Raw genomic sequence first — 21542 nt, 5'->3', positions numbered from 1 at the left:
TGTTTCCTTCCACAGCTTGTCCTTTTCCTTCTCTGGACTTCTGGCAGAACTCTTGCCCAAGGTGTGCTGAATAGGGCATCAGGAGCTAGTTGAGAAGGGCATTTTCCTTGAATGTTATGGATCCGGGATCTGCACAGCAGCCTCTCTGTGTGCTCATTGTTTGTCTTGCTACACCCATTGGTTCAGGATGATGAAGGGGAGATCCCTTTCCAGCCTGCGACTTCCTTCTGTTGCTCCTCTTTGACACCAAGTCTCCTTCCACTTTCTCATCCTTTCTTTTCTCTCGTCTTTGCAGTCTTCCTGCAGTGCTGTCTACAAGTAAGTTTATTGATTAGGCTTTTTTATAGTACATGGTGGGGGGGGGGGGGGGGGAATCACAGGTAAGTTTGCTGCTGTTAGTCAATCTAATTACCGTACTGCTTTTCCCCCTGCTATTACTGCCTTTCCACTAGCTAAGATTAATATTGGATGGTACTGTTAAGTAATTCTGTATGTCATACAGAATAACTAGCTGTTTATCATGGGATATTGGGGCTGAATCACCCATTGTGTAAGTCTGTTACTGCACTTTAGTACAGAGGCTGCTAAATCTTGAGGTTTCTGTGAACACTCTACATCTTTAAAATGAAAATCCTATTTCATTTTGTGAAAAGCTATTTAAAGAAAATGCTAAATTCATTGTATTGTTTGTCTGAAGGTAAAACATGTCCATATAAAATAGGTTATTAGTCTATCTTTCTATCTGCACTTATACACTTTGTATTCAAAACAATTTACAAGCATGTACATATATGATTAAATACATACACTAAAGTCTTCTTGCCTATCTGTACCCTTTCCATGACTAAACCTCAGATTGGATAGTACTGCAATTGATTCCTGAAGGCCAGTTTAACTTTATTGGCAGGCCAAGCAAGTATTCAAAATGTTAAAACGATTCAGGTGAATTTAAAAGGAGTTACGCATGTAAATATAACATACTATCGAAGCAATTTTCAAAAGCCCTTTATCTGTGTTTAGTACACTTAACAGATAAAATAATATTGACGATTCAATGGCATATATTGTAGCAGTTTTCAAAAGCCTGCATACATGGGTAAAGTGCATTTTCAAAAGTAAAGTTTTTGTGTGTAAATACTTTTGAAAATCAGGCATGTGTGTTTTGGGGGTTTTTTTTTAATAAGAGACAGCTAAATGTGAAACTGTACTGCAATTTGTGCTCAGATTTCAGTTTTTGTTTTTCACTGTTAGGTTCTGCTTTACCTCTTTGGGAAACCTTTGCATCAGGTTAATGAAGCTGTAGACTTTAACATGTTTATAGCTTTGTTTTTGCTTAATTTCCTAATTTAGGTTTTGGTTTTCAAAGTGTGTGCCTTTCATAAAGGGACAGGACTAAAATGTAACCATGAAGTTGTATTATTTAGATTTTTTAGATGTTAGAAAGCGGGTTATTTTGTCTGTCTGCAATATCACTTTAAATAACCCTTTATCTCTCATGTGTATACAACTGTCTATATTAAAAACACTAAACCATGGATTAGAACTGTAGCTTTAGCAATTGATGATATAAGCAGATCATTGTTAGAAGCAAATCGACAGGTTTTCTGGAAATCGTTGTGCACATGCAGAAATTCCAGTATTTTATATACAGCCACTGTCAGATTGCCTAGAACTCATTGATTAACCACATAGCCAAATACTGCTGAAGATTTCTGCAAAATGCTTTAAAAGTCAGACACACATTCTTAAATTTTATTCAGATCACAGTTGGTAACCAATGAAAATCCTTCAATAACGGTAACATATGTGCCCAAATCTTGACTAACCAATCTGACCTCAGAGATGACCCCTTGATAATTGAGTAAAGTGTATGACTATAATCTAACTCACAAGCATTTGGGCTAAACCAAACTAAGCTTTAGTAAAAGACAGATATTGCTGTATTTCTGATGTATTTTTATGCTGTACTGTATGTATTGTATTTTATTACTGTATTATGTATTTTTAATGTATTTGCTTGATGTAAACTGCCTTGGGATGAACTTGTTTCAAGGAGGGTGGTATAAAAACAATATATTTTTACAAGAATGTCCCACATGGGGCTCGGTCTGGTGGCTCAATGGCAAATGCTGTGTACTGCTGTACTGAAAATCTATGTTCAGTTCTCAGAGGAAAAGCAGGATTATACAGTTCTTGTAAATGAGTGACATCAGATGGAGTCCAGGTTGTGCACAGACTTCAAAACTACTAGAGCTTTCTGATTTGATTGTATTGGGGTGTCCTGCCTCACAGCATTCGCATGGGTTTCCTTAGCTCGTTTTCTTTCTGCGGAACCCATTGTCATCTTTTTTTACAGTAAGTCTTTCATGGTACTTTTCTGAGAATTAATTACATTTTTTTTGCAGTGGCTCTCCCTTAGTTTGGCTTTCTCATTAGGTTTTTTTCATCAAATTTTCTAGTTCTCTTTCTTTTTTTTTTTTTGTGGTCTGTATTGGCAGTAATTCAAGTACGCTGAGAATCATCATTTGATTTTGCTGTGGTTGATTTTTGCCTTAAACCCCAGGAGAAGGCCAGTGGCATCAAAAAGGTGCAGCTGCATAATATCAATAACTGATCCTTACAATGTGTCTTACAATGTGTCTGGGTGCTAGGCACAATATTCCTGGTTGTGACACCTAACAGAAGATGCTTCTCAGGGTTTTCATATTCGTCAAAAGCACATGAAAAGATTTTTCAGGTCTCAGGTGATCCAGTGACATTGGCATCATCAATCTTGAAGGACACCAGAGGTGCATAGGTTTTGAAGAATTATCATTCATCCTCAAAGTTGAGCACTAGTAGATGTCATGGTAACAGAATATCTACTAGTTTCTCCCACCTAATGAAAGCAAAGGATTCTACTTCATCAGTACTTCCATCAAGGAACACTGATGCAGTGCAAGAAGCAAAGGCTAAGAAGTATGTCAGTCCTTCTTAATTCATGGTGCAGAGCACATGGAGATATAGGCAGCAGCAATACATCTTTATAAGCAGCCTTGCAAGAGGGCTCCTTGCTCTTCAAACAACCCAGGGGATCATGTCAGTCCGAGGGCCCAGGTTGTCAGCACACCTCAAGAAGATATCATCTTTCCTGCTGTTATAGCATTGATAGTAGTTGAGTTGGATAGAAGGATCAAGGAGGCTTTAGGTCACTGTCTTGTAGGTGTTGGTGCATTCATAGCGATGAAGACAGAGGTGCATCTAATCCCAAGGGACATCAGAATTGGTATAAGCCACACTTGGCATTTTCCAGTACATTAGATGGGAGGAAGCTTTACCAAGGCATCAAATTGCATTGGAGTCTAGATCCCAGTAGTCAAAGGGTACTTCACACTGAGGCCTTGGTTGCTAATCGGGTACAGACTCTAATAGTATATGATTCTGTTTGTCTTGAGTATTCCTGGAGGTAGGGATTGTGGATCTGAAGACTACACTGATCAGGTGTGTCAGCAAGTCTCCTTTTATATACCTCTCCTTCACAGGAAAGAAATTTTCCATTTGAAGACCTTCCCTTCACTGATTTTGTCAAGTAATTGCAAAAACATTCCATTTACTTTGGAGAAGGAAGTTGAGTCCAGAACAAGTTTATGGAACATTCTCCTAAAGATGTGTAATTGTCTATCAATGTTCTCAATGAGGTGCAGATGAGAATGTGGGAGATCTCTCTCTCTGTATCTCTTCCTTAATAAAAAGGCCTATACCATGTATTGGGTCCAGCAGACTCAAAGATTTTAAAAACAGCTACCTCATCAGTCGTGGTAGTCGAATTTGCTTTCAGGAAGGGCAAAGAGGTTGAAAAGTTACCTCTTGATGATCTCTTAGAAGAGATCCTCATACTCTTGACCTTGTTGGGAGGCAGGTTTATCAAAATATTATACTGTCTGCTCTCATAGCATCTTACCAATTCTTCATGGGTCAATGTATATACTGTAAAAGGTCTGTCAGTGTATCTTATGAGAAATATGATGACTTTGAAGCACTAGAAGACAAAAGTATAGAGCATGGAAAATACTTAGTCAGGGCCACCTATGATTTTGAACTTGTGCTGAGAGCTTCTTCCATAGGCACCTAAAGACTCAGGGCTGCAGGCCTCAAAACTCAGATCATATGTGCAGGAAAAGCTTGCAAACATGCTGTGCAAGGGAGAAGCCTTTCTCTTTTTCTGGGTTGTTTTTTTTAGGCAAGGTTGTAGAAGCACTGGAACAGAAGACTATGCCATGCTTCAGATTCTCTTTGCAGTCACTTATGAAATATCCTCTACGCCATTTAGGAGGTACTTGAGTGGGGTACTGGAGGCAGTACCTGTATCTTCTGAAGAGGCATCATCTTCTGCTCCCTTGTCCCTGTCAGTCTCAAGGTTTCAGTCAAAATCTGGATCCAGGCAGACAGACATAGCTGGTATCTAAGAGGACCTTTCTTGAAGGAAGACTAAGATTTTACATAAACAGCTGGCCCAGTATAATTTCAGATAATTGAGTTCAGTATAATGCGGAACGGATACTGACTACAAATTGCCCACTCTCAGCATCAGGAACTACTAATTGAGGACCTTTCTTCCCTCTTAGAGGTCAAATCAGTGGAGCCCTTTTCACCTTGAGAAAGGATGGAGATTTTATTCCAGCTGATTCTAGGATGACACATACCATCATTTGCCCAAGAGCCTTGAACAAGTTGTTGAAAGAAAAGTTAGTTTCCTTGGCATTGTAACCCCTTTCTAGAAAAAGGTTGGTTATGCTCCGTTGGACTGCTGTCCAATGCAGATCTGGGCATCTCCAAGGTTGGCCCTGAGAATTGTACATCTTCGGAGGCAAAGACATTTTTTTTGCAGACAAACTCACTTAGTACCTGGAACCATGTGACGAGCTTCTGAACAGAGAGGTAGCAAACTGGACATTCTCTAGGTGAGGAACACATGTGGTGGATCTGTTTCTCTTCTCTGTACAGAAAAATTCCACAGTTCTGTTTGGTGAAAGGGGCACAGGGCAAACTAGACTCTTATGTTTTCTCCCTGCATTGGAGAGAGGGCCTTCTATATGTGTATCCTCCAAGTCCTCTAATGGCAACAACTTTCCTAAAACTCAGAAGAGCCTGGGGGACTGTGATTCTAATAGTCCTTTGTTGGCCAAGACATATTTGATTTGGACTCCTATGGTAGTTGTCCATCAGGAATTCAATTCAGTTGTAAATTCTCAGACTCATACAGAATCAGGAAATGAAGTTGTATCCCTATATAGGGTCCCTAGCTCTCACAGTCTGGATGTTTAGAGGAGAGTAGTATTTGGTTCCTCAAACCTGCCTGGTAATGTCTCATGTTTTTCTACTGGCTTCTAGAAAACATTCCACTAGAAGGTCTCATAGTTTTAAGTGGAAGAGGTATGCTTTCTGGTGTGAGGGAATGACACTAGATACTTTCTCCCAACCCACACAAAAACTGTTTGAATACATTCTACATCTGTTAGTCTGCCCTCAACACTAACTCAGTTATGGTTCATGTCCAGTGCGATTGGCATGTGCCATCATTATGTAGAAGGTAATCCCATCTCTGTACAACCTTTAGCTGTCAGGTTCATGTGGGGTTTGCTTCAACTGAAGCCTCCCATCAAGCTTTAGCTGTGTGTTGTGATATCAGAATGGTCCTAATCCATTGATTGAAAGCTCTGTTGTGCTATTAGGATCCTGTGAACTGAAATACCTGACCTGGAAGGTCATATTTTTGGTGGTGGTCACTGTAGCATGCAATCAGTGAGCACCAAGCTCTAGTGGCATATCTGTCGTATACTAAATTTTTAATAAAATGGTAGTTCTGCATGTGCATCCTAATTTCATGCCTAATGTATTGTCAGACTTCCACCTTAACCAATAAATCATCCTTCCAACATTCTTTCCCAGGCTACATGTCTACAAAGGTAAATGAGCCTTGCAGTTTGGATTGGAAAGGAGCCTTAGCCTTCTACCTGGAGCAGCCTGAAGCCCATAAAGTCCACCCAGCTTTTTTTTTTATCCCAGTAGACTTAATATTGCTGTTATTCTATTTTATTAGATATTAAGGACTTGTCTTTTGTGCAGGCTTGACTTTGGAGGAGCATGTTAAGCGTTGGCATGTCAGCCTTGGCAGCATCAGCAGCCCACCTGAGATCAGCTTCCATGGAAAAGATTTTCCAGGTTGATACAGATTCATATCACGTTGTTTGGATGGGGATTCCTGATGGAATAGTAGATTTTCTCCATTATTGGGGCTATATACTGAACTGAGTGGGCCCTAGTGAACGCCAAAACACGGGACAACATGCACAGTAGGTCATGTCAGAAAGCTCTAGCAGCTTTGAAGTGATTGCTTCATCTGATGGCATTGCCAGTCAGTAAGGATTAATATCTTGCTGTGCTCAGAGAACACCGGTTCCTGGTAAACAGCTTTGCTTTTCCAGACCAGACTTCTCTTCCCTTCACAGGCTGGGGCTGGAGGGGGAAGTCTGTCATGGCTTCACAGTGACACCTAGTAGCCAGATGTAGGGTTCACGTTTGCTGGGTTCCAGATGGAGTTATGTTTTGTAGCCACTGGTTGAGGACTTTTGCTACTGGACTGAGCAGAGGAAACAAAATACCAGGTAGGTGCGAATTAAGATGTTATACCATAGCCCTAATAGAGTCCGGTTCCAATTCAAGGTGGAATCCCAAAGCAGCCGAAAATTTCTTAAGCAAAGTAATCTGTGCTGCATATTTTTCTTAAAGAAAATTCCAGTTGGATTTGTTCAGCATTTTATGTTTTTGAATAACTTCTGTACCACAGTCTGGTTGTAGGACTTCATTGGAAATCTGATTTACCATCTGTATGCAATGATTTTTTTCCCCCCATCTCCACAGGTGCATCATATTGAATTGGTACATTATTCTTGTTTTTTCTGTTGCCCATCATTTTTTGGGGGGTGAACAATGTTTGAGGACATCTAGGTGATACCATCATTTGCATCAGACCATAGTCCATCCTTGCACTGGTGGACTTGCATACATACAGTAGGAAACCTCAAAGGAGCCAGTGCTAACTGAACCCCAGCCTTCTGCTGAGAATGACTGGAACTAAATGATCTTGCCGTTTTTTATTTTTAGGTTTGCTGGCATGGGTAATCTCATTAAGGTGCTAACCAGAGACATAGACCACAATGCAGCACATTTTTTCTTGGATTTTGAAAGTAAGTCTCTTCAGCCTTTCACGGATGGTGCATTTAAACCGGTAACAGTGAAAGATAATTTTATTTCCACCACCAGAGTGAAGGCGAGGGGAAGTATCAGTTGAGAAACCACAGTTTAATGAAAAAAAAAAAAAGCTGCATGGTTTTAATGACTGAATACTTTCATTTTACTGTAATATATAATTTTTTAGAACTAACTTGGATCATTTGTGGTCAGTAACATCCTCTTGTATGCCTGCACAGTAAAGAGCCTTGTAGTGAAAATCTATTCTGTCTTGAGAGCATAACATATACTGAATAATTGTTTGCACTATTTGTCCTGTCAGTAAGCATCCGGCTTTGTTGCATTTAATTTACTCATGCCAAAGCTTAATAGGATAAAACAAGAAAATTCATTTCTTTTGAAAGCTATAATTGACTATAGTGAGTTATGGCAACTAATATGCATATGATTAGCAAAACCAAATCACCAGAGTATTTAACAATGATGATATGTTTCTGTATTCAACTAATATGAATACATAGGTTCCAAATTAAAGGCTTAATTTTGCTAAGCTTTATCTCATAGACACAATGGGAGAGAGAAGCCTTAGTAAATTAGGCTGTAAGTAAATCTAAAATCAAACTCCAAGTTAATGTTGTGGCATTCAGGATTTGTTGTCACTCATTCCGGATTGTGAAAATGTAAATACACTAAATTTTATATATATATTTTTTACTATGATTGGAAAGAAAGCATCTTAAATCTGAATCTGAAATTCTGAAAATCTGAAAGTATTTTTTATGCAATTAGTAGAAATACCTTCTTATAAAGGTTCAGGTTGCATATTAGATATATATAGCTATGCTACTATCTAAGAAAGATTTATTCACTATAAAGCTTTAGTTTAAGGTGGGGCAAATAAGATGATGATGGTGACATCTGTCAAATAAAAGTTGTCTTGTACAGGAAAACCACAGAGCTTCTCCAGGTTCAGCAGCTGGCACTTTATGGGAATAATGTGCACCAAGGTACAAGGAAGATGCATTTATGCCTGAGCTCTCATTTCCCTCCCTAATTTTGTCCTACTGCATTTGGGCTGTGTTTTGTAAAGGGATATTCTTTTCTTATTCTTGTCTTGACAGGTACCTTAACATGGGGAACCTTCTTAAAGTTTTGACTTGCACAGACCTTGAACAGGGGCCAAATTTTTTCCTTGATTTTGAAAGTGAGAAGATGATTTTATATCTCTATTTCTCTTTGCCTGCAGTAGACTGCACTCGTCTCTGGCACTAAACATATCGTGTGCCAACATTTCTACCACCCTTTTGCTTCTTTGCTTGATGAGCTATGAATGGTTCCATGAAGTTTCATCAGATTCATTCTAGAAGCCAATAGTAAACTCGATATATACTTTTCTAGATTATTGTGTGTGCAAAGGATAGAGCAATACGTTTCTATTAAAGGAAATGTCTAGCATGAATATGACTTTTAATTCGGATTTTAGATTTTATTACTTGCCTTTCCAAATCTGAGCTGAAGGCAAACTGCATTTCATGTTGTAATATGTTCTCTTTTGTGTTCACCCAAAACTTCATTATTCCTCCATTCTGGGCCCATCACTTTGGTTCCTAGCTCTTGTTGCTAGCCTGTAGCACATCCAAAAGGAAGGTCCTTATATTTAAAATATGTTCTATGGTAGGATATGAAAGCTTTCTCCAATGGATAATCTGAAAACTAATGCATCAGAACAAGCTCTTCACAAAGTGGAGCATAATCTTCATTTTACTACTCGCTCTACCTCTGCACTTTGTTCTTGGAAGCCATTCATAGCTCTGTAGCCAGGGGTAGCCTTCCAAAAGGTACATGTAAACCTTTGTGGTTTTTGGCTTTGCACCGGAGAACTCACATATTGCCTACAGTCTTTTGTAAATAGTAGGCCCTCTTTTCCACAGTAAAAGTTGAAATTGGCCTGAGATCCAAGTGCTAAAGAAAAAAACCAAATAAAAGGTTGGCAGCATACCTTGTTGGCATTTCTTTTTATTTTGTTGTTAATATTGCATGGGATGAGAATGGCAGGTACATGACTGCCGTGCATGTATGTGTGTGTTCTCATTTTGCTTGGGCTGCACTTCTGCTTTATTTTCTCAGCTTTCATCATTATGCTTCAAGCTACCATATATTATGAGATACTGTTGAAAATATTTCAATTTAAAATAAAATGTTCCCACAATTTTTGCAGGATACGATGTTTCCATCCATATTCTTTAAAAATCCCTGTAAAGAATAGTCTGAATTAGCAAAAATTGAGTAACATTTCAGCTGAAATATAAATTTCAATTATTTTAATCTTTATAAATTCACAAATTCATGCATTCCATAAACCACAGCATAGCTTATGGAAGCTGCTTAAAGTAAACTTTTTTTTTTTTTTAGTGGGCAATTAAAATGAATGATTTATGTAGACATCTTAATAAAACTTATTTTATTTAAAATTTATGCAGTGTATCAAATCCTTTTTCTCATTGCTAAAAAAGATTGCTATATTAACATATATAAAAATATCTGTGGCAAAAGTTTGAATTAGTCCAATATTAATTGAGCTAAATTAAGATTTAGGTTAAGCCTAATTTCTGCCCATACTCTTGATTATTTTTAATGCAAATCCCCAATGACAAACAAATACATGACTTCAAATCTACTTTTTCAAATTACTTTTTTTCTCCACTCTAATAACGTAATAACGCAAGTCATGGCGTGTGCCATATGGATTTGTGACCCACTGGGTGACTTTAAGTGACTGATCTTTGCCTTGTGTCTCATCACTGACACCACAAACCACCACCTGTCATGTTGCATACAAAAAGTATGGTAACAGATAACTTGCTTTAATGCCAATGGAATGAAATATTCAGTTCTCATTTAGTCATTCAAGAATTTGATTCAAAGCTGGGACTATGTTTAATAGAAATTTGGCAGATTTTTGTGTTTTAGTGCATGTGCTTTAGCACTTGTCTCTTCAGTGGCAGAAGCATGGGTTGTGTAAACTGCCCATTTAATGTATACAACATAATCAGGGAACCCAATAGAACAAATGGCTGAATGTAGAACATTTTCATGTTGAATGTTTTGTGTTAGTGTGTTTCTTTGTACCTTGTTTGAGATGTCTTGCATTTTACAGAATTTTGACTTTGATGTAGGGCAGAATTTTTTTTCAAGACTTGCCATTGATTTGTTGTAGTTTTTAATATTTCTTTTGCTCAACAGAAAGCTATACTTTAAGTCTATTAAAGGTACTAATACAAGTTTATTTTTCTCATATTGCACAACTACAGTACTTTATGAACAGTGAAATTGTTATAAGCACTGTTAACATCTAAAATACATAGGTTCATTGAACTGGATGTGTTCAGTTTAATATTGTTTGGCCTTTCAACAGAGCATAACCTACTTTGGTTGGCTTGCATTAGTTTTACATGAGAGGAAATTATTTTATGTAAAACTTGTGTGAATATACAATACCAGTGAAATGCAGTGCAAAGGTCTTCACACTGTCACAATCTGCTGTCTAGAAAATACAAATCAAAATGCATTAAATTAGTTTTTCACTGATCTATATAACATAATCTATACTTTCATTGTGAAATAATTATAGAAATATTCCAAAACTATAGTAATTAGTGAAAAAACCCTAAAGTCTTGATTGCATAAGTCTTCACAGGTTTTATCATGGCAAACCCATTTTAGCTCTGCTTCAAAAAATTGTCTTAAGGTCCATAATTTAATAGATCCCATCTATGTCCAGTCACAGTAGTTGAGCTTATATGTTACGACAGAAAAAGACCATATGATCCATCTAGTCTGCCCAATTAAGTTTTATAATTCTCATCATTCCCTTAGAGATCCCCTAGATTTATCCTAGACTTTCTGTGATTTAGATACTGTTTTTGTCTCCACCACCTCCACTGGGAAGCCGTTCTTTGCATCCATCTTTTTTGTAACCAAATATTTCCTAAAATTACTCCTGAGTTTACACCCCTTTCACCCTTATTCCATGAACCCTTGTTCTAGAGCCTTCTTTCCATTGAAAGAGGGTTGCTCTTGTGCATGGAAACTTCTCTATCATATCTCCCCTATCTTTTCTTTCTTCTAGGATGTACATGTTTAGATCTTTCTCACAAGACAAGCAGGATGGTAGTCCTCACATGTGGGTGACTTCATCTGATGGAGCCAATCACGGAATACTTTTGACAAAGTTTCTAGAGCTTTGACTGGCACCTACTGGGCATGCCCAGCATGGCACTAACCCTGCATCCAGCAGGGGTGTCCCTTCAGTCTCTTTTTTTTTTTTTCCACACAGCTTTAGCCACGTGGATTTTTGGAGCTCTTCACAGTTCTTGACGGGAATTTTTTCCTCAGGAAATTATTTTCAAAACTTGCAAAAGTTTATACCCCCAGGGGTCTCCCTTCTGCACTGTCGAACACAGAGTCGTCCGGTAAGTTTATCACCGTTTTTCAGTCTGTTCCCGGCGGGGACCTCTGTAGGCCTTGTCGGCACCGACCGTGACCGGCCTAAATTTTTCGATGGCGACAGGTTTTCGTCAGTGCCCTGACTGTCCGAGAACTATGTCAGTCACGGACCCGCATTGGTCTGTGTTTTATGTCTCAGACCGTCGCACGATGTAGAGACATGTATTGACTGTGCCCAAATAACCCCGAAGGGCCATAAGGCACGGTTGGAAAAGATGGCATTATTATTCCATTGCAAGTCTCCACAGGCGCCATCGTCTCAATCACTGAAGCATCGATGTCGATCCGAGGCCGAAGATTCCCAATCGCTCTCCCAGTCATCTAAGTCTACATCGTCTATGCCGGAGTCAGGAAAAGGGGAGCGCCGAGAGAAGCAGCGACACAAACATCGAAGACCGGTGCCTTCCGCTTCGTCGGTGGAGCCATCGTCTGAACCACCGATGAAGAAGATCCGGGCTGAGGAGGGTCCCGTGCCCTCGAAGCCGGATGCACAGAGGCATTCCGCGCCTTCGGTGGAAGGGGCTACCGAGACTCCACCGGGACTGGTGGACCCTCCGGTACTGCCCATAGTGCCTCCCACTCCGGACCTGGGGCTCACCACCCCAGCGCTCCGAGAGGAATTGCATCGGATGGTGCAGGAGGCTGTAGTCCAGGCTATCCAAGGTCTCCAGTGACCTCAGACACCAGCACTTGTGCAGGAACAGACACCAATGCCTCCGGTGCTTTGGTTTTAGCGCAGCTCATGAAACCTCCGTTTGAGCCTCTGCATTCCTTCGAGCTGAAACATATCACTTGGAAGGTCTTTTTCCTTCTAGCATTAACATCTGCTCGCAGGATCAGTGAGCTACAGGCGCTGGTTACATACCCCTCTTACATGAAATTTCTTCATGTTTGGGTAGTGCTGCCTACTTTCTTTCCAAAGCCCCACTCACTTCCTGCTGAGCGGAATGGACTGTAAACATGCACTTGCTTTTATTTGGAACGCACTGCAGGACACAGGAAATCCACCCAGCTTTTTGTGTCCTTTGACAAGCTTAAGCTGGGAATCCCCGTTGGAAAGCAGACCCTGTCCTCCTGGTTAGCGGACTGTATATCCTTCTGCTATCAGCAGGCAGGCCTTCCTCTTTAGGAAAGAGTTAAAACGCACTCCATTAGGGCAATGGCAACATCTGTTATGCACCTTCATTCTGTACCTCTCGTTGATATCTGTAAGGCTGCAATCTGGCGTTCTCTTCATACCTTTGCAGCACACTATTGCATAGACAAGGCTGGTACACAAGATTCTATCTTTGGCCAGTCTGTTCTATGCAATCTCTTCTCAGTGTAATCTCCAACTTCCTTCTACACCCGCTGGGATATTCAGGCTGCCCGTATACCAAAGAATCACCCCTGTTGTTGTGCCTGTTGCACGTCTTTGGGTGTTTTCGGTACATGCGCGGGCATCCTCAGCTTGTTATTCACCCACATGTGAGGACTACCATCCTGCTTGTCATGTGAGAAAGCAGAGTTGCTTACCTAAGAACATAAGAAATTGCCATACTGGGTCAGACCAAGGGTCCATCAAGCCCAGCATCCTGTTTCCAACAGTGACCAATCCAGGCCATAAGAACCTGGCAAGTACCCAAAAACTGTCTATTCCATGTTACCGTTGCTAGTAATAGCGGTGGTTATTATCTAAGTCAACTTAATTAATAGTAGGTAATGGACTTCTTCTCCAAGAACTTATCCAATCCTTTTTTAAACACAGCTATACTAACTGCACTAACCACATCTTCTGGCAACAGGTGTTTTCACAGGACAGCAGGATGTTAATCCTCACGAAACCCACCTGCCACCCCACGGAGTTGGGTACGCTTGCGATTTATTATTTTATTTTTCGCATGCTCTTTTTTTACTATACATAAGACTGAAGGGAGACCCCTGCTGGATGCAGGGTTAGTGCTATGCTGGGCATGCCCAATAGGTGCCAGTCAAAGTTCTAGAAACTTTGTCAAAAGTATTCCGTGATTGGCTCCATCAGATGTCACCCACATGTGAGGACTAACATCCTGCTGTCCTGTGAGAACACCTGTTACAGGTAAGCAACTCTGCTTTGTCTGTTCCCATATGCTTTAAAACAAAGACCATTGACCATTTGATAGCCACCCTCTGACCAGACTACAACCTGTTTATATCTTTTGGAAGGTGTGGTCTCCTGAATTGTACAAAGTATTCTAAATGAGGTCTCACCAGGGACCTGTACAGGGGCAATATCGCCTCCCTTTTTCTCCTTACCTATGCAGCCTATAAATAATTTAGGACAAAGAATCAAGATATGTTTTGGATGAAGTGAATTTGAAGCAAAGGTCAAAAACCTTTGCTGCTGAAATAACTTATAATAATGTTGTTCAAAGGTACAGATTGGAGAAAGGCTATAAGAAAATGTCAATATGTTTAAATTGGGGCATTGCCAGGTCCATCATTGTAAAGAAGAAACAGTTTGATACCACCAAGACACTGCTGCATCCCTCTAAAGTCAGTAGCCATTTGGAAACTGCTGCGTAAAGTCATTATGAGGGCCAAGATTACTTTAAAAGAACTGTGTGAGGTCTCTAGCTGAGACTTAAGAAGATGTTCAACAATTTCAAGATTACTCCATAAATATGGCCTTTATGGGAGGATGTCAAGAAGGAAGCCACTGCTGAAGAAACGCTATGTGATCTGCCGTATAGTGCTTGTAAAGAAACACTAAAGGGATACTGTACACATATGGGAGAAGGTTTTATGTTCTGATGAGACCAAAGTGGAACGTTTTGGTCTCTTTGCAAAGCATTATGTGGTATAAAACAAAGCACATCATCCTAAAACTATCCCTGTGGCAAAGCGTGTTGGTGGCAGCATTGTTATGGGATATTTTGCAGCAAAGGGGACAAGGAGGCTTGTGAAGATCGAGGAAAACATGGATGGTGTAGAGTATAGGCAGATCCTTGAGGAAAACCTGTTCCAGTCTTCCATAGATCTGGGATTGAGAAGAAGATTCATTTTTCAGCAGAGTAGTGACGTAAGCACAATGCAAAAGCAACAATGGCATGACTCAGCAAGAAGAAAGTATCCTTGACTGGCCCAGTCAAAGCTCCAATAGAAAATTTGTGGCAGACTTGAAGACTTCAGTCCACAGACAAACTCTAGCCAGCTTGAAAGAACTGCCAAGAAGAATGGGCAAAAACTGCCCCCTCCCATTTTGCAAAGTTGATAAACATTTATCCTAAATGATTCATGACTATTGCTGCAAAAGAGGCTTCCACCAAGTATTCTGAAGAAAAGGGAGGAGGAATAGCCTAGTGGTTAGAGCAGTGTCCTATGAACCAGGAGACCAGGGTTCGAGTCCAGCTGTCGCTCCTTGTGACCTTGGGCAAGTCACTTTACCCTTCATTGCCTCAGGTACAAAAACAGATTGTAAGCCCTCTGGGGATAGAAAAATACCTACAGTACCTGAATGTAAACTGGTGTGATCTCAATTGAGATCGAATGCCAGTATATAAAAAATAAATAAATAATAAATATTCTGCAAGGGATGTGAAGACTTATGCAAACAACTTACTTTTATTCTTCATTGCTTTTGAAATCTTTCTATTGTTTACATTTCATTGTGGAAAGATTGTTGTGTAGATCCCTGAAATACTCCCACTTTTTTTTTAGACAGAATGTGAAAAATGTACAAGGGGGAATGAAGGCTTTGCAAAGCACAGTATTTGCTAGAAATGGGAATTACCCCTCCCCTCATCTGCAAGAGGATGCTAGTTTCTGAAGTTACATCAGATTCAGTTCACTATGGCTTTTATCAGTAGGGACATTATAAGTTATGGTGCCTTGTGAAAGAACATTAGATGTAACTCTGAAGGGAGTTGAATCCTCCTTTCTTGGCGACAGGAAGAGGTTATATTTGAGGAGAGATTTTAAAAAAATAAAGAAAATTTAATAAACGTGTATTCATGTTGTCTAATTTGATTGGTGTCAAGCAGTTGAGGACAGTTTGCCTACTACCCTTGTGTAGGACATTACTTTTATGGCTTAACATGCTGTGTGTGGGGGGGGGGGGGGGGGGGGGGTGTCAATATTTTTGGGTGTGGGGATGTCTAATTAATCAGGTCCTTAAGGATGTACCAAATCAGCAAACTCATCTAATTAAAAAAAAATTCTGCAGATTAGTTATTTGTATTCTGCCTGCTGTGATTATTGCCAATTTAGTACTTTATATTCTAAATTATTACCTTGTTTCTAGAGAATAGGTTTAAAAAGAAAATCCTAAAATGTAAATGAAATTATTAGTATTTAAAAAAAAAAAAATAAATCTATGGCAAGTCTTGATAATTAGTTATGTCAGTTCTCTGTGGAATGCCATCATGATCTGCATGAATCGCTAATGGTAAACTGATGCTTAACTGTTTGCTGTTCTTCCCCATGTTTGTCTTCATTCTATAGCAGTCTTCAGCAGCTTTCAAAATTATACGTGTAACCCTCTTGTCACTCTGAAAAATGTCAGCTAGGTCTTTCATTTTAGCAGTGCTCAGTGTTCCTTTCTGTTCCCAGAGAACATGGTGGGGGGCAGCTCCTGGGTACTGCCAGCTGAGTGGTTGGTGTGTCACGTTTCCTTTGTTCTGCTGCTGCTGCAAATGGCTGAACACGAGCCGAGGAAATGATGTACCAACTACCTAACAGCAGAGAAGAGGATACAATGACAGTCTTGTTTGCTAGTAGGAGAAATAGAAATGGAGATTGCACCCAAAGTCTAATTGCTGAGCTATATATTGCAAAGATAATACCTTCTTACATGGGCGTGGGTTTGCTTTGAATTTTATTGTTTGCTAAGTTTCTAACTTGATGATGAAGCATGGTGCCTCAAAACAATGCTGGTTCGCTCTGACAAGCAGGTACAACAAAACCACCAACTCATTGGATTGTCTTATGCTGGCACACAGGATCTTCCAGCGCTTTCTAAGAAAATATTCTAGGCATATGCGATGTTTTCTCTCAGGCTATCACACATGCAGCCACCCAAGTGTTATTCCGTAGGAAGATTTTGCCAGACCATACATGCAGCAATCTTTTTCCTCGAGTCAGTTTGGTATAAATTTAGTGGGCAGGGGGCTGTTTCAGCTAAGCTCGCATTTTTCCAAGTAATGCTTTTGTTAGATTTTTCAACTTTTCATGGTCACTGAAAAGTAGCAGTCCACATTCCATGTTGAATCCGCATTCCATGTTGATAACTGGGTCTGGAAATTTTTTCCGCGTAACATGTCTTTACTGGAGAACGTCTTCTCTTTTTGAGTTTGTTGGAATTTTTCTTCAGTGTCCAAAAAAAAAAAAAGCAAGCAAGCGGCTTCAAGAGTTGCTTGCAGAACATGTCCCTCACAGATCATAATGTTTAACGCTACAGATATCCAGGCACAAGTCATATTGCTGCGGCTTCTGTGACAAGATGTCGCTGAGAGCGATTTGGACTTGGCAGGATAGGGTGGCTGTGTCTTGTCAGTATGAGCAAGTCCAGCTCCAGGCTGATTTTCAAATCTAAGGAGCAACCTCTGGGAGCCAGCCAAGTTGTAATGGTGGCTAGGTCTCAATGAAGCAATCCTGAACTGATTGACTGCCTCAAGTGGAGGGTGCAGCCCATGAGTCAGGACAAATCTTTCCCTACTTCAGAAGTCATAAGGGCTTGAAAGACATGACTTGTAAGTTCCATCACATATAGGCACATATAGGGAAGGGAGAGTGGAGACTCATTTGTGAAGGGGCATTTATAGAGGGAAAGTTTACAGGGGAGAGTTGTGTGGCTTGTTGTGGGCAAGGAGGTTCAAATGTTAACCGTGACCTGGTAAAGAAGCCCTGAGCTCTCCTAAGACCTCCAAATTAAAAGGGATAGCCTTTGCCATAGTCACTACAAAACTGGGAAGAGAAATGTATGTTTGTTTAAAAGTATTTATTACTTGCTCCATCCATAAGCACTGGGCAAGGTACAAGGAAATAATTACAAACAAAATAAAATCACTACCTAATAAAAAATATGAAAGCACGACTATTCTGCTTGACAGAAATGTTAACGCTAGGGAGTAAGGATTTTCTGCTACTGGTAGTTGCAGATGGGTCTTGGACGGGAAGTTTGGAATGTCCTCTTCAACACTGATTTCAGCAGATGGGACCAGCTCGGAGACCGCAGATTCCTCAGACTTCAACTCTAAAAATTGAAAACAAATCTGAGGATGAGCCAAACCTGAGCACAGCAAATGCTAATAGCACAGGTTTGATTAAAAAAAAACCAAAAAAACAAACCTGCCTGGAATCAAGAGAAGGCCATTTGGTTTGACTGTATGGCTGTGTAAGCCAACTTCACTCTCAATATGGTCAGTACATTTGAGGCATCGGTCAAATGCTTCCTGAGGATTAGTAGGATCTGTTTAGAAGGTGTTTGGTTTGCCCATATCATTCAGGTTTAGTTTTTTAGCTTTGTAATTTAGTACTTGTATTATGTTGGAGTGGAGGAGTAGCCTAGTAGTTAGAGTAGCTGGCTGAGAACAGGTTGGCCAGGGTTCAGATGCTGCTCATGCTCCTTGTGACTATGGGCAGTCACTTTAGCCTTCATTGCTTCAGGTATAAACTGAATGTAAGCCCTCTGGAGACAGAGAAATACCTGCTGTACCTGATTGTATCTTACCTTGAGCTATCAATGCATGTGCGAAATGTAAAAAATGTATCTCTATCCTTGTACAAAATATCAATAGAGAAGACCAGAATAGGATTTACAGGGAACTGCATATTCTAAGGTAATGTAGAGAAACAGCTTGAAGTGTGGTCGATGGCCGTGGGATTACCAGCTTAGCTATGGATCCAGAGGCCAGGGTGCCCCTCCAGGAATAGTACTTCAAGAGTATGGTCAAACTTAATCATGTTCGAGCCCTTGACGTCATAACTCAGTGAAGAAAGCTGCCTGTGAATTGAAGTGCACTCAGACCTCATAGCATTCCCCCACATGGCTTTCTAATAAGTCCATGTGAAGGAAGGGACAGGGCACTGCAGGACTTCTGAGTGTGTACTGGCCCATAGTTGCTTTTCTTAGCCTCAATGACTATTAGTTTTCTCAGAAAATGCTCCTTGAAGAAATGTACCCCAAAGAACTTGCTTCCCATTTGACCAGCCTCCTGAAGTACCTAGATGCACCTAAGATGTTGGTGGCTGTGTCTATGCAGTTCTGGGCTTCAACAGAATCTGGCTACCTCGACATAGTATGGTAGCCATAAACATTCTCAAGTGGTCCAGGGAACCTAAAATCATTCGTTTGACCCATCAGTCTGTAAACCTAAGACTAGATCTTATTGGGAAGTGTCATTACTACCGAACTTTGCATTTTTTTTTCCTGTATAGCTCATAACTGAGTCTATATGGTCATCTACTTGTGTGTGCTCTGGGATGGAATGTAAATGTTTACTTGGTTTGCACTGAAGGGAAACCAAGAATTTTCACTGTTATGGACAAAGAGGAGTAGTGTGGAATGCATCTAGCTGGTCAAGCTATGTTGCATTCAAAACAGCATTGAGAGTCAGTGCCATGGCCATTGAGACCTGTAGAATTACATGGCTGTGGGTATCAGACTTTGGAGAAGCAGGAGGAGCTTGTTGACATCGTCAGGTTAAACGCTTCTCTAGTAATAAGCCACTCAAACTGGTGTGTCAGGTTTATTTGTGTGTAGGACTGAAACAGGCATTTCTTAACTTGCAAATACTGCAGGCTTAAAAGGGCCAGCTAATTTAGATCAAGGATACAAATGCTGATATTTGGGGCAAAGCTTACATGCATTCAGTTATCCTTCTTGGATAAACACAGTATATGCTTGAGACAAGATTTATACTTAAGAGTTTAGTATCTTCACATCATATAGCATCTGTACGCAATAGTTTTAAGAGCTCACTGATCTTCAACTGATATCTTTTATGCGCTGTCTTCCAAATGCCAGAAATGTCCTTAGTGCTCCAGCATACTTTTTTGATCTCCTGAGAACCAATCTGGATCATCAGTTGCCTGATTTTGCATATTATCTGAGCCATTCTGGCCCCAAACTGAGCAGACCAGAGCCATAGAGCCCATTTTTGCCTTAACATAAACCCTTATAGAGAGAAGATGATGTTGAACCTCATTAAAGGTCAACAGACCACTTTCTGGGATCTCTCTGCTTTCATTTCTATTCCACTTTCAACATCTTGGAGTTTCCAGAGCAGGTTTCAGAAAAAGCCTTTTTCTCATAAGAAGTACTTCAGGGCTGCCTTACCCCAGACACTCAGGTTTTGAGATCTCTGCTCTAAGAAACTTAAAACTTTATACAGGGTGTCCCATGGAAAAGTAGCCCGCCTCCAATACCAGTTATTGGAGGCAGGCTACTTTTCCATGGGCCACCCTGTACTACTACCGTATCAAAATCTAGATTTTATTTATTTATTTTTTACTGTATCTAGAGGAAATAACCAGCCTTATGGTACATAATGCCAGGAGATCTTCTTGTAGGACAGGGGTAGCCAGCACCAGTTTTCGAGAGCCACAAACAAGGCAAGCTTTCAGGATATCCACAATAAATATGCATGAGATAGATTTGCAGGTATGGCCTCTATTGAATGCAATATTCATTATGGATATCCTATTTGTGGCACTTGAGGACCGGAGTTGGCCACCCCTGCTGTAGGGGTAGACTAAGAATTTTCATAAACAGTTGGCCCCTTCTAATTTCAGACAGTTGTGTCCTCCAAATTGATTTTCAAGTTGCATCTTTTGGAAATTCCTTCAAATTGTTTGCTCAGAAAGGTGCTCAAGCTCCCTCTACACAAATATTCTTCCTCTTATAGGCCCAAGTTGTCAAACATGTCCTAGTTCAGGAAAGGGGCAGGGATTTTCTTCAGGTGCTTTCTGGTTTCCAGGAAAACCAGGGGACTCTGACCCAGCCTAGACCTTTCAGGGATTCCAATATATTCCTGGCTGCCTTCTTCCTCTACTAAATAGAGGAGATTAGCTGTTGTCTTCGAGCTGCAGGGAAGTCTACACTAATTATAGAGATATGTCCTGTGATTGGGTTATATTTAAGGTTTGTGGTATGAGCCTAGCCTTATCTTTCCCTTTTGCGTAGCTACTTCCTCATGGATTTTCACCAGATACATGGTTGTCATTACAGTATTTACACAAGCTGGGAGAGATTGCATTTTCCTACCACAGTGACTGGGTGATCAAAACTACTTCAGGCAGGGACAGATGAAATGTGGATCACTATTTTAAGTATTAGTCACTTGGATTTATAATCAACTTTCCTAAGTGCCTTCTGAGCCCATCTTCTCCATTGGAGTTTATGGGGGTTCTGCTAGACATTACTCAATCCAAGTCCTATTTCCCTGATGAGAGAGCTTAAAACTTTGTTATAAGCAAATGGAGATGATTCTGAGTCCACTTAGTCCATGTTGAAAATGCTAATCTTCAAGGCATCAGTTCATGGAACGTTATGAGACTAGCCCAATTGACCTTGAACTCTCGGTGGGCTCAGGCCATACAAAGAATGGCTCTCCCATTACAGTTTGACTGAGGGTCTCACCTTCAAAATTCTTCCACACAAAATTATGCTCATCACAAATTTATCTAGCCTGTGCTGGGGAGCTCAACTAGAAGGCATGCATATCCAAGGCTCATGGTACCTCCAAGATGCACGACACAGCCTCCTAGTGGAGTAATGGAGACCCAGGATAGTATCTAAATTCAAGAAAGCTTGGGGCAAGTACAGGTGAACTCTGACGGAATGATAG

General features: G+C 40.3%; 1 protein-coding gene across 4 annotated transcripts in view; it reads left to right on the top strand.

Moving 5' to 3' along the window:
• FAM49B (family with sequence similarity 49 member B) overlaps positions 1–21542 on the top strand; it is a 424918-nt gene that overhangs the window by 305879 nt on the left and 97497 nt on the right. For 2 of the 4 annotated variants that reach the window (XM_029592024.1, XM_029592023.1), the window contains exon 5: positions 8352–8434. In XM_029592024.1, the coding sequence (XP_029447884.1) occupies positions 8362–8434 (73 nt within the window). In that variant the 5' untranslated portion in view covers positions 8352–8361. Of the gene's footprint in view, positions 1–7143; positions 7227–8351; positions 8435–21542 lie in introns of all 4 variants that reach the window. The other 2 variants (XM_029592026.1, XM_029592027.1) reach the window with 2 other exon arrangements.

The sequence above is a fragment of the Rhinatrema bivittatum genome, chromosome 2, assembly GCF_901001135.1.
Source record: "Rhinatrema bivittatum chromosome 2, aRhiBiv1.1, whole genome shotgun sequence".
NCBI classification, from domain to species: Eukaryota; Metazoa; Chordata; class Amphibia; order Gymnophiona; family Rhinatrematidae; genus Rhinatrema; species Rhinatrema bivittatum.
This window is presented reverse-complemented; position numbering and strand designations above follow the sequence as displayed.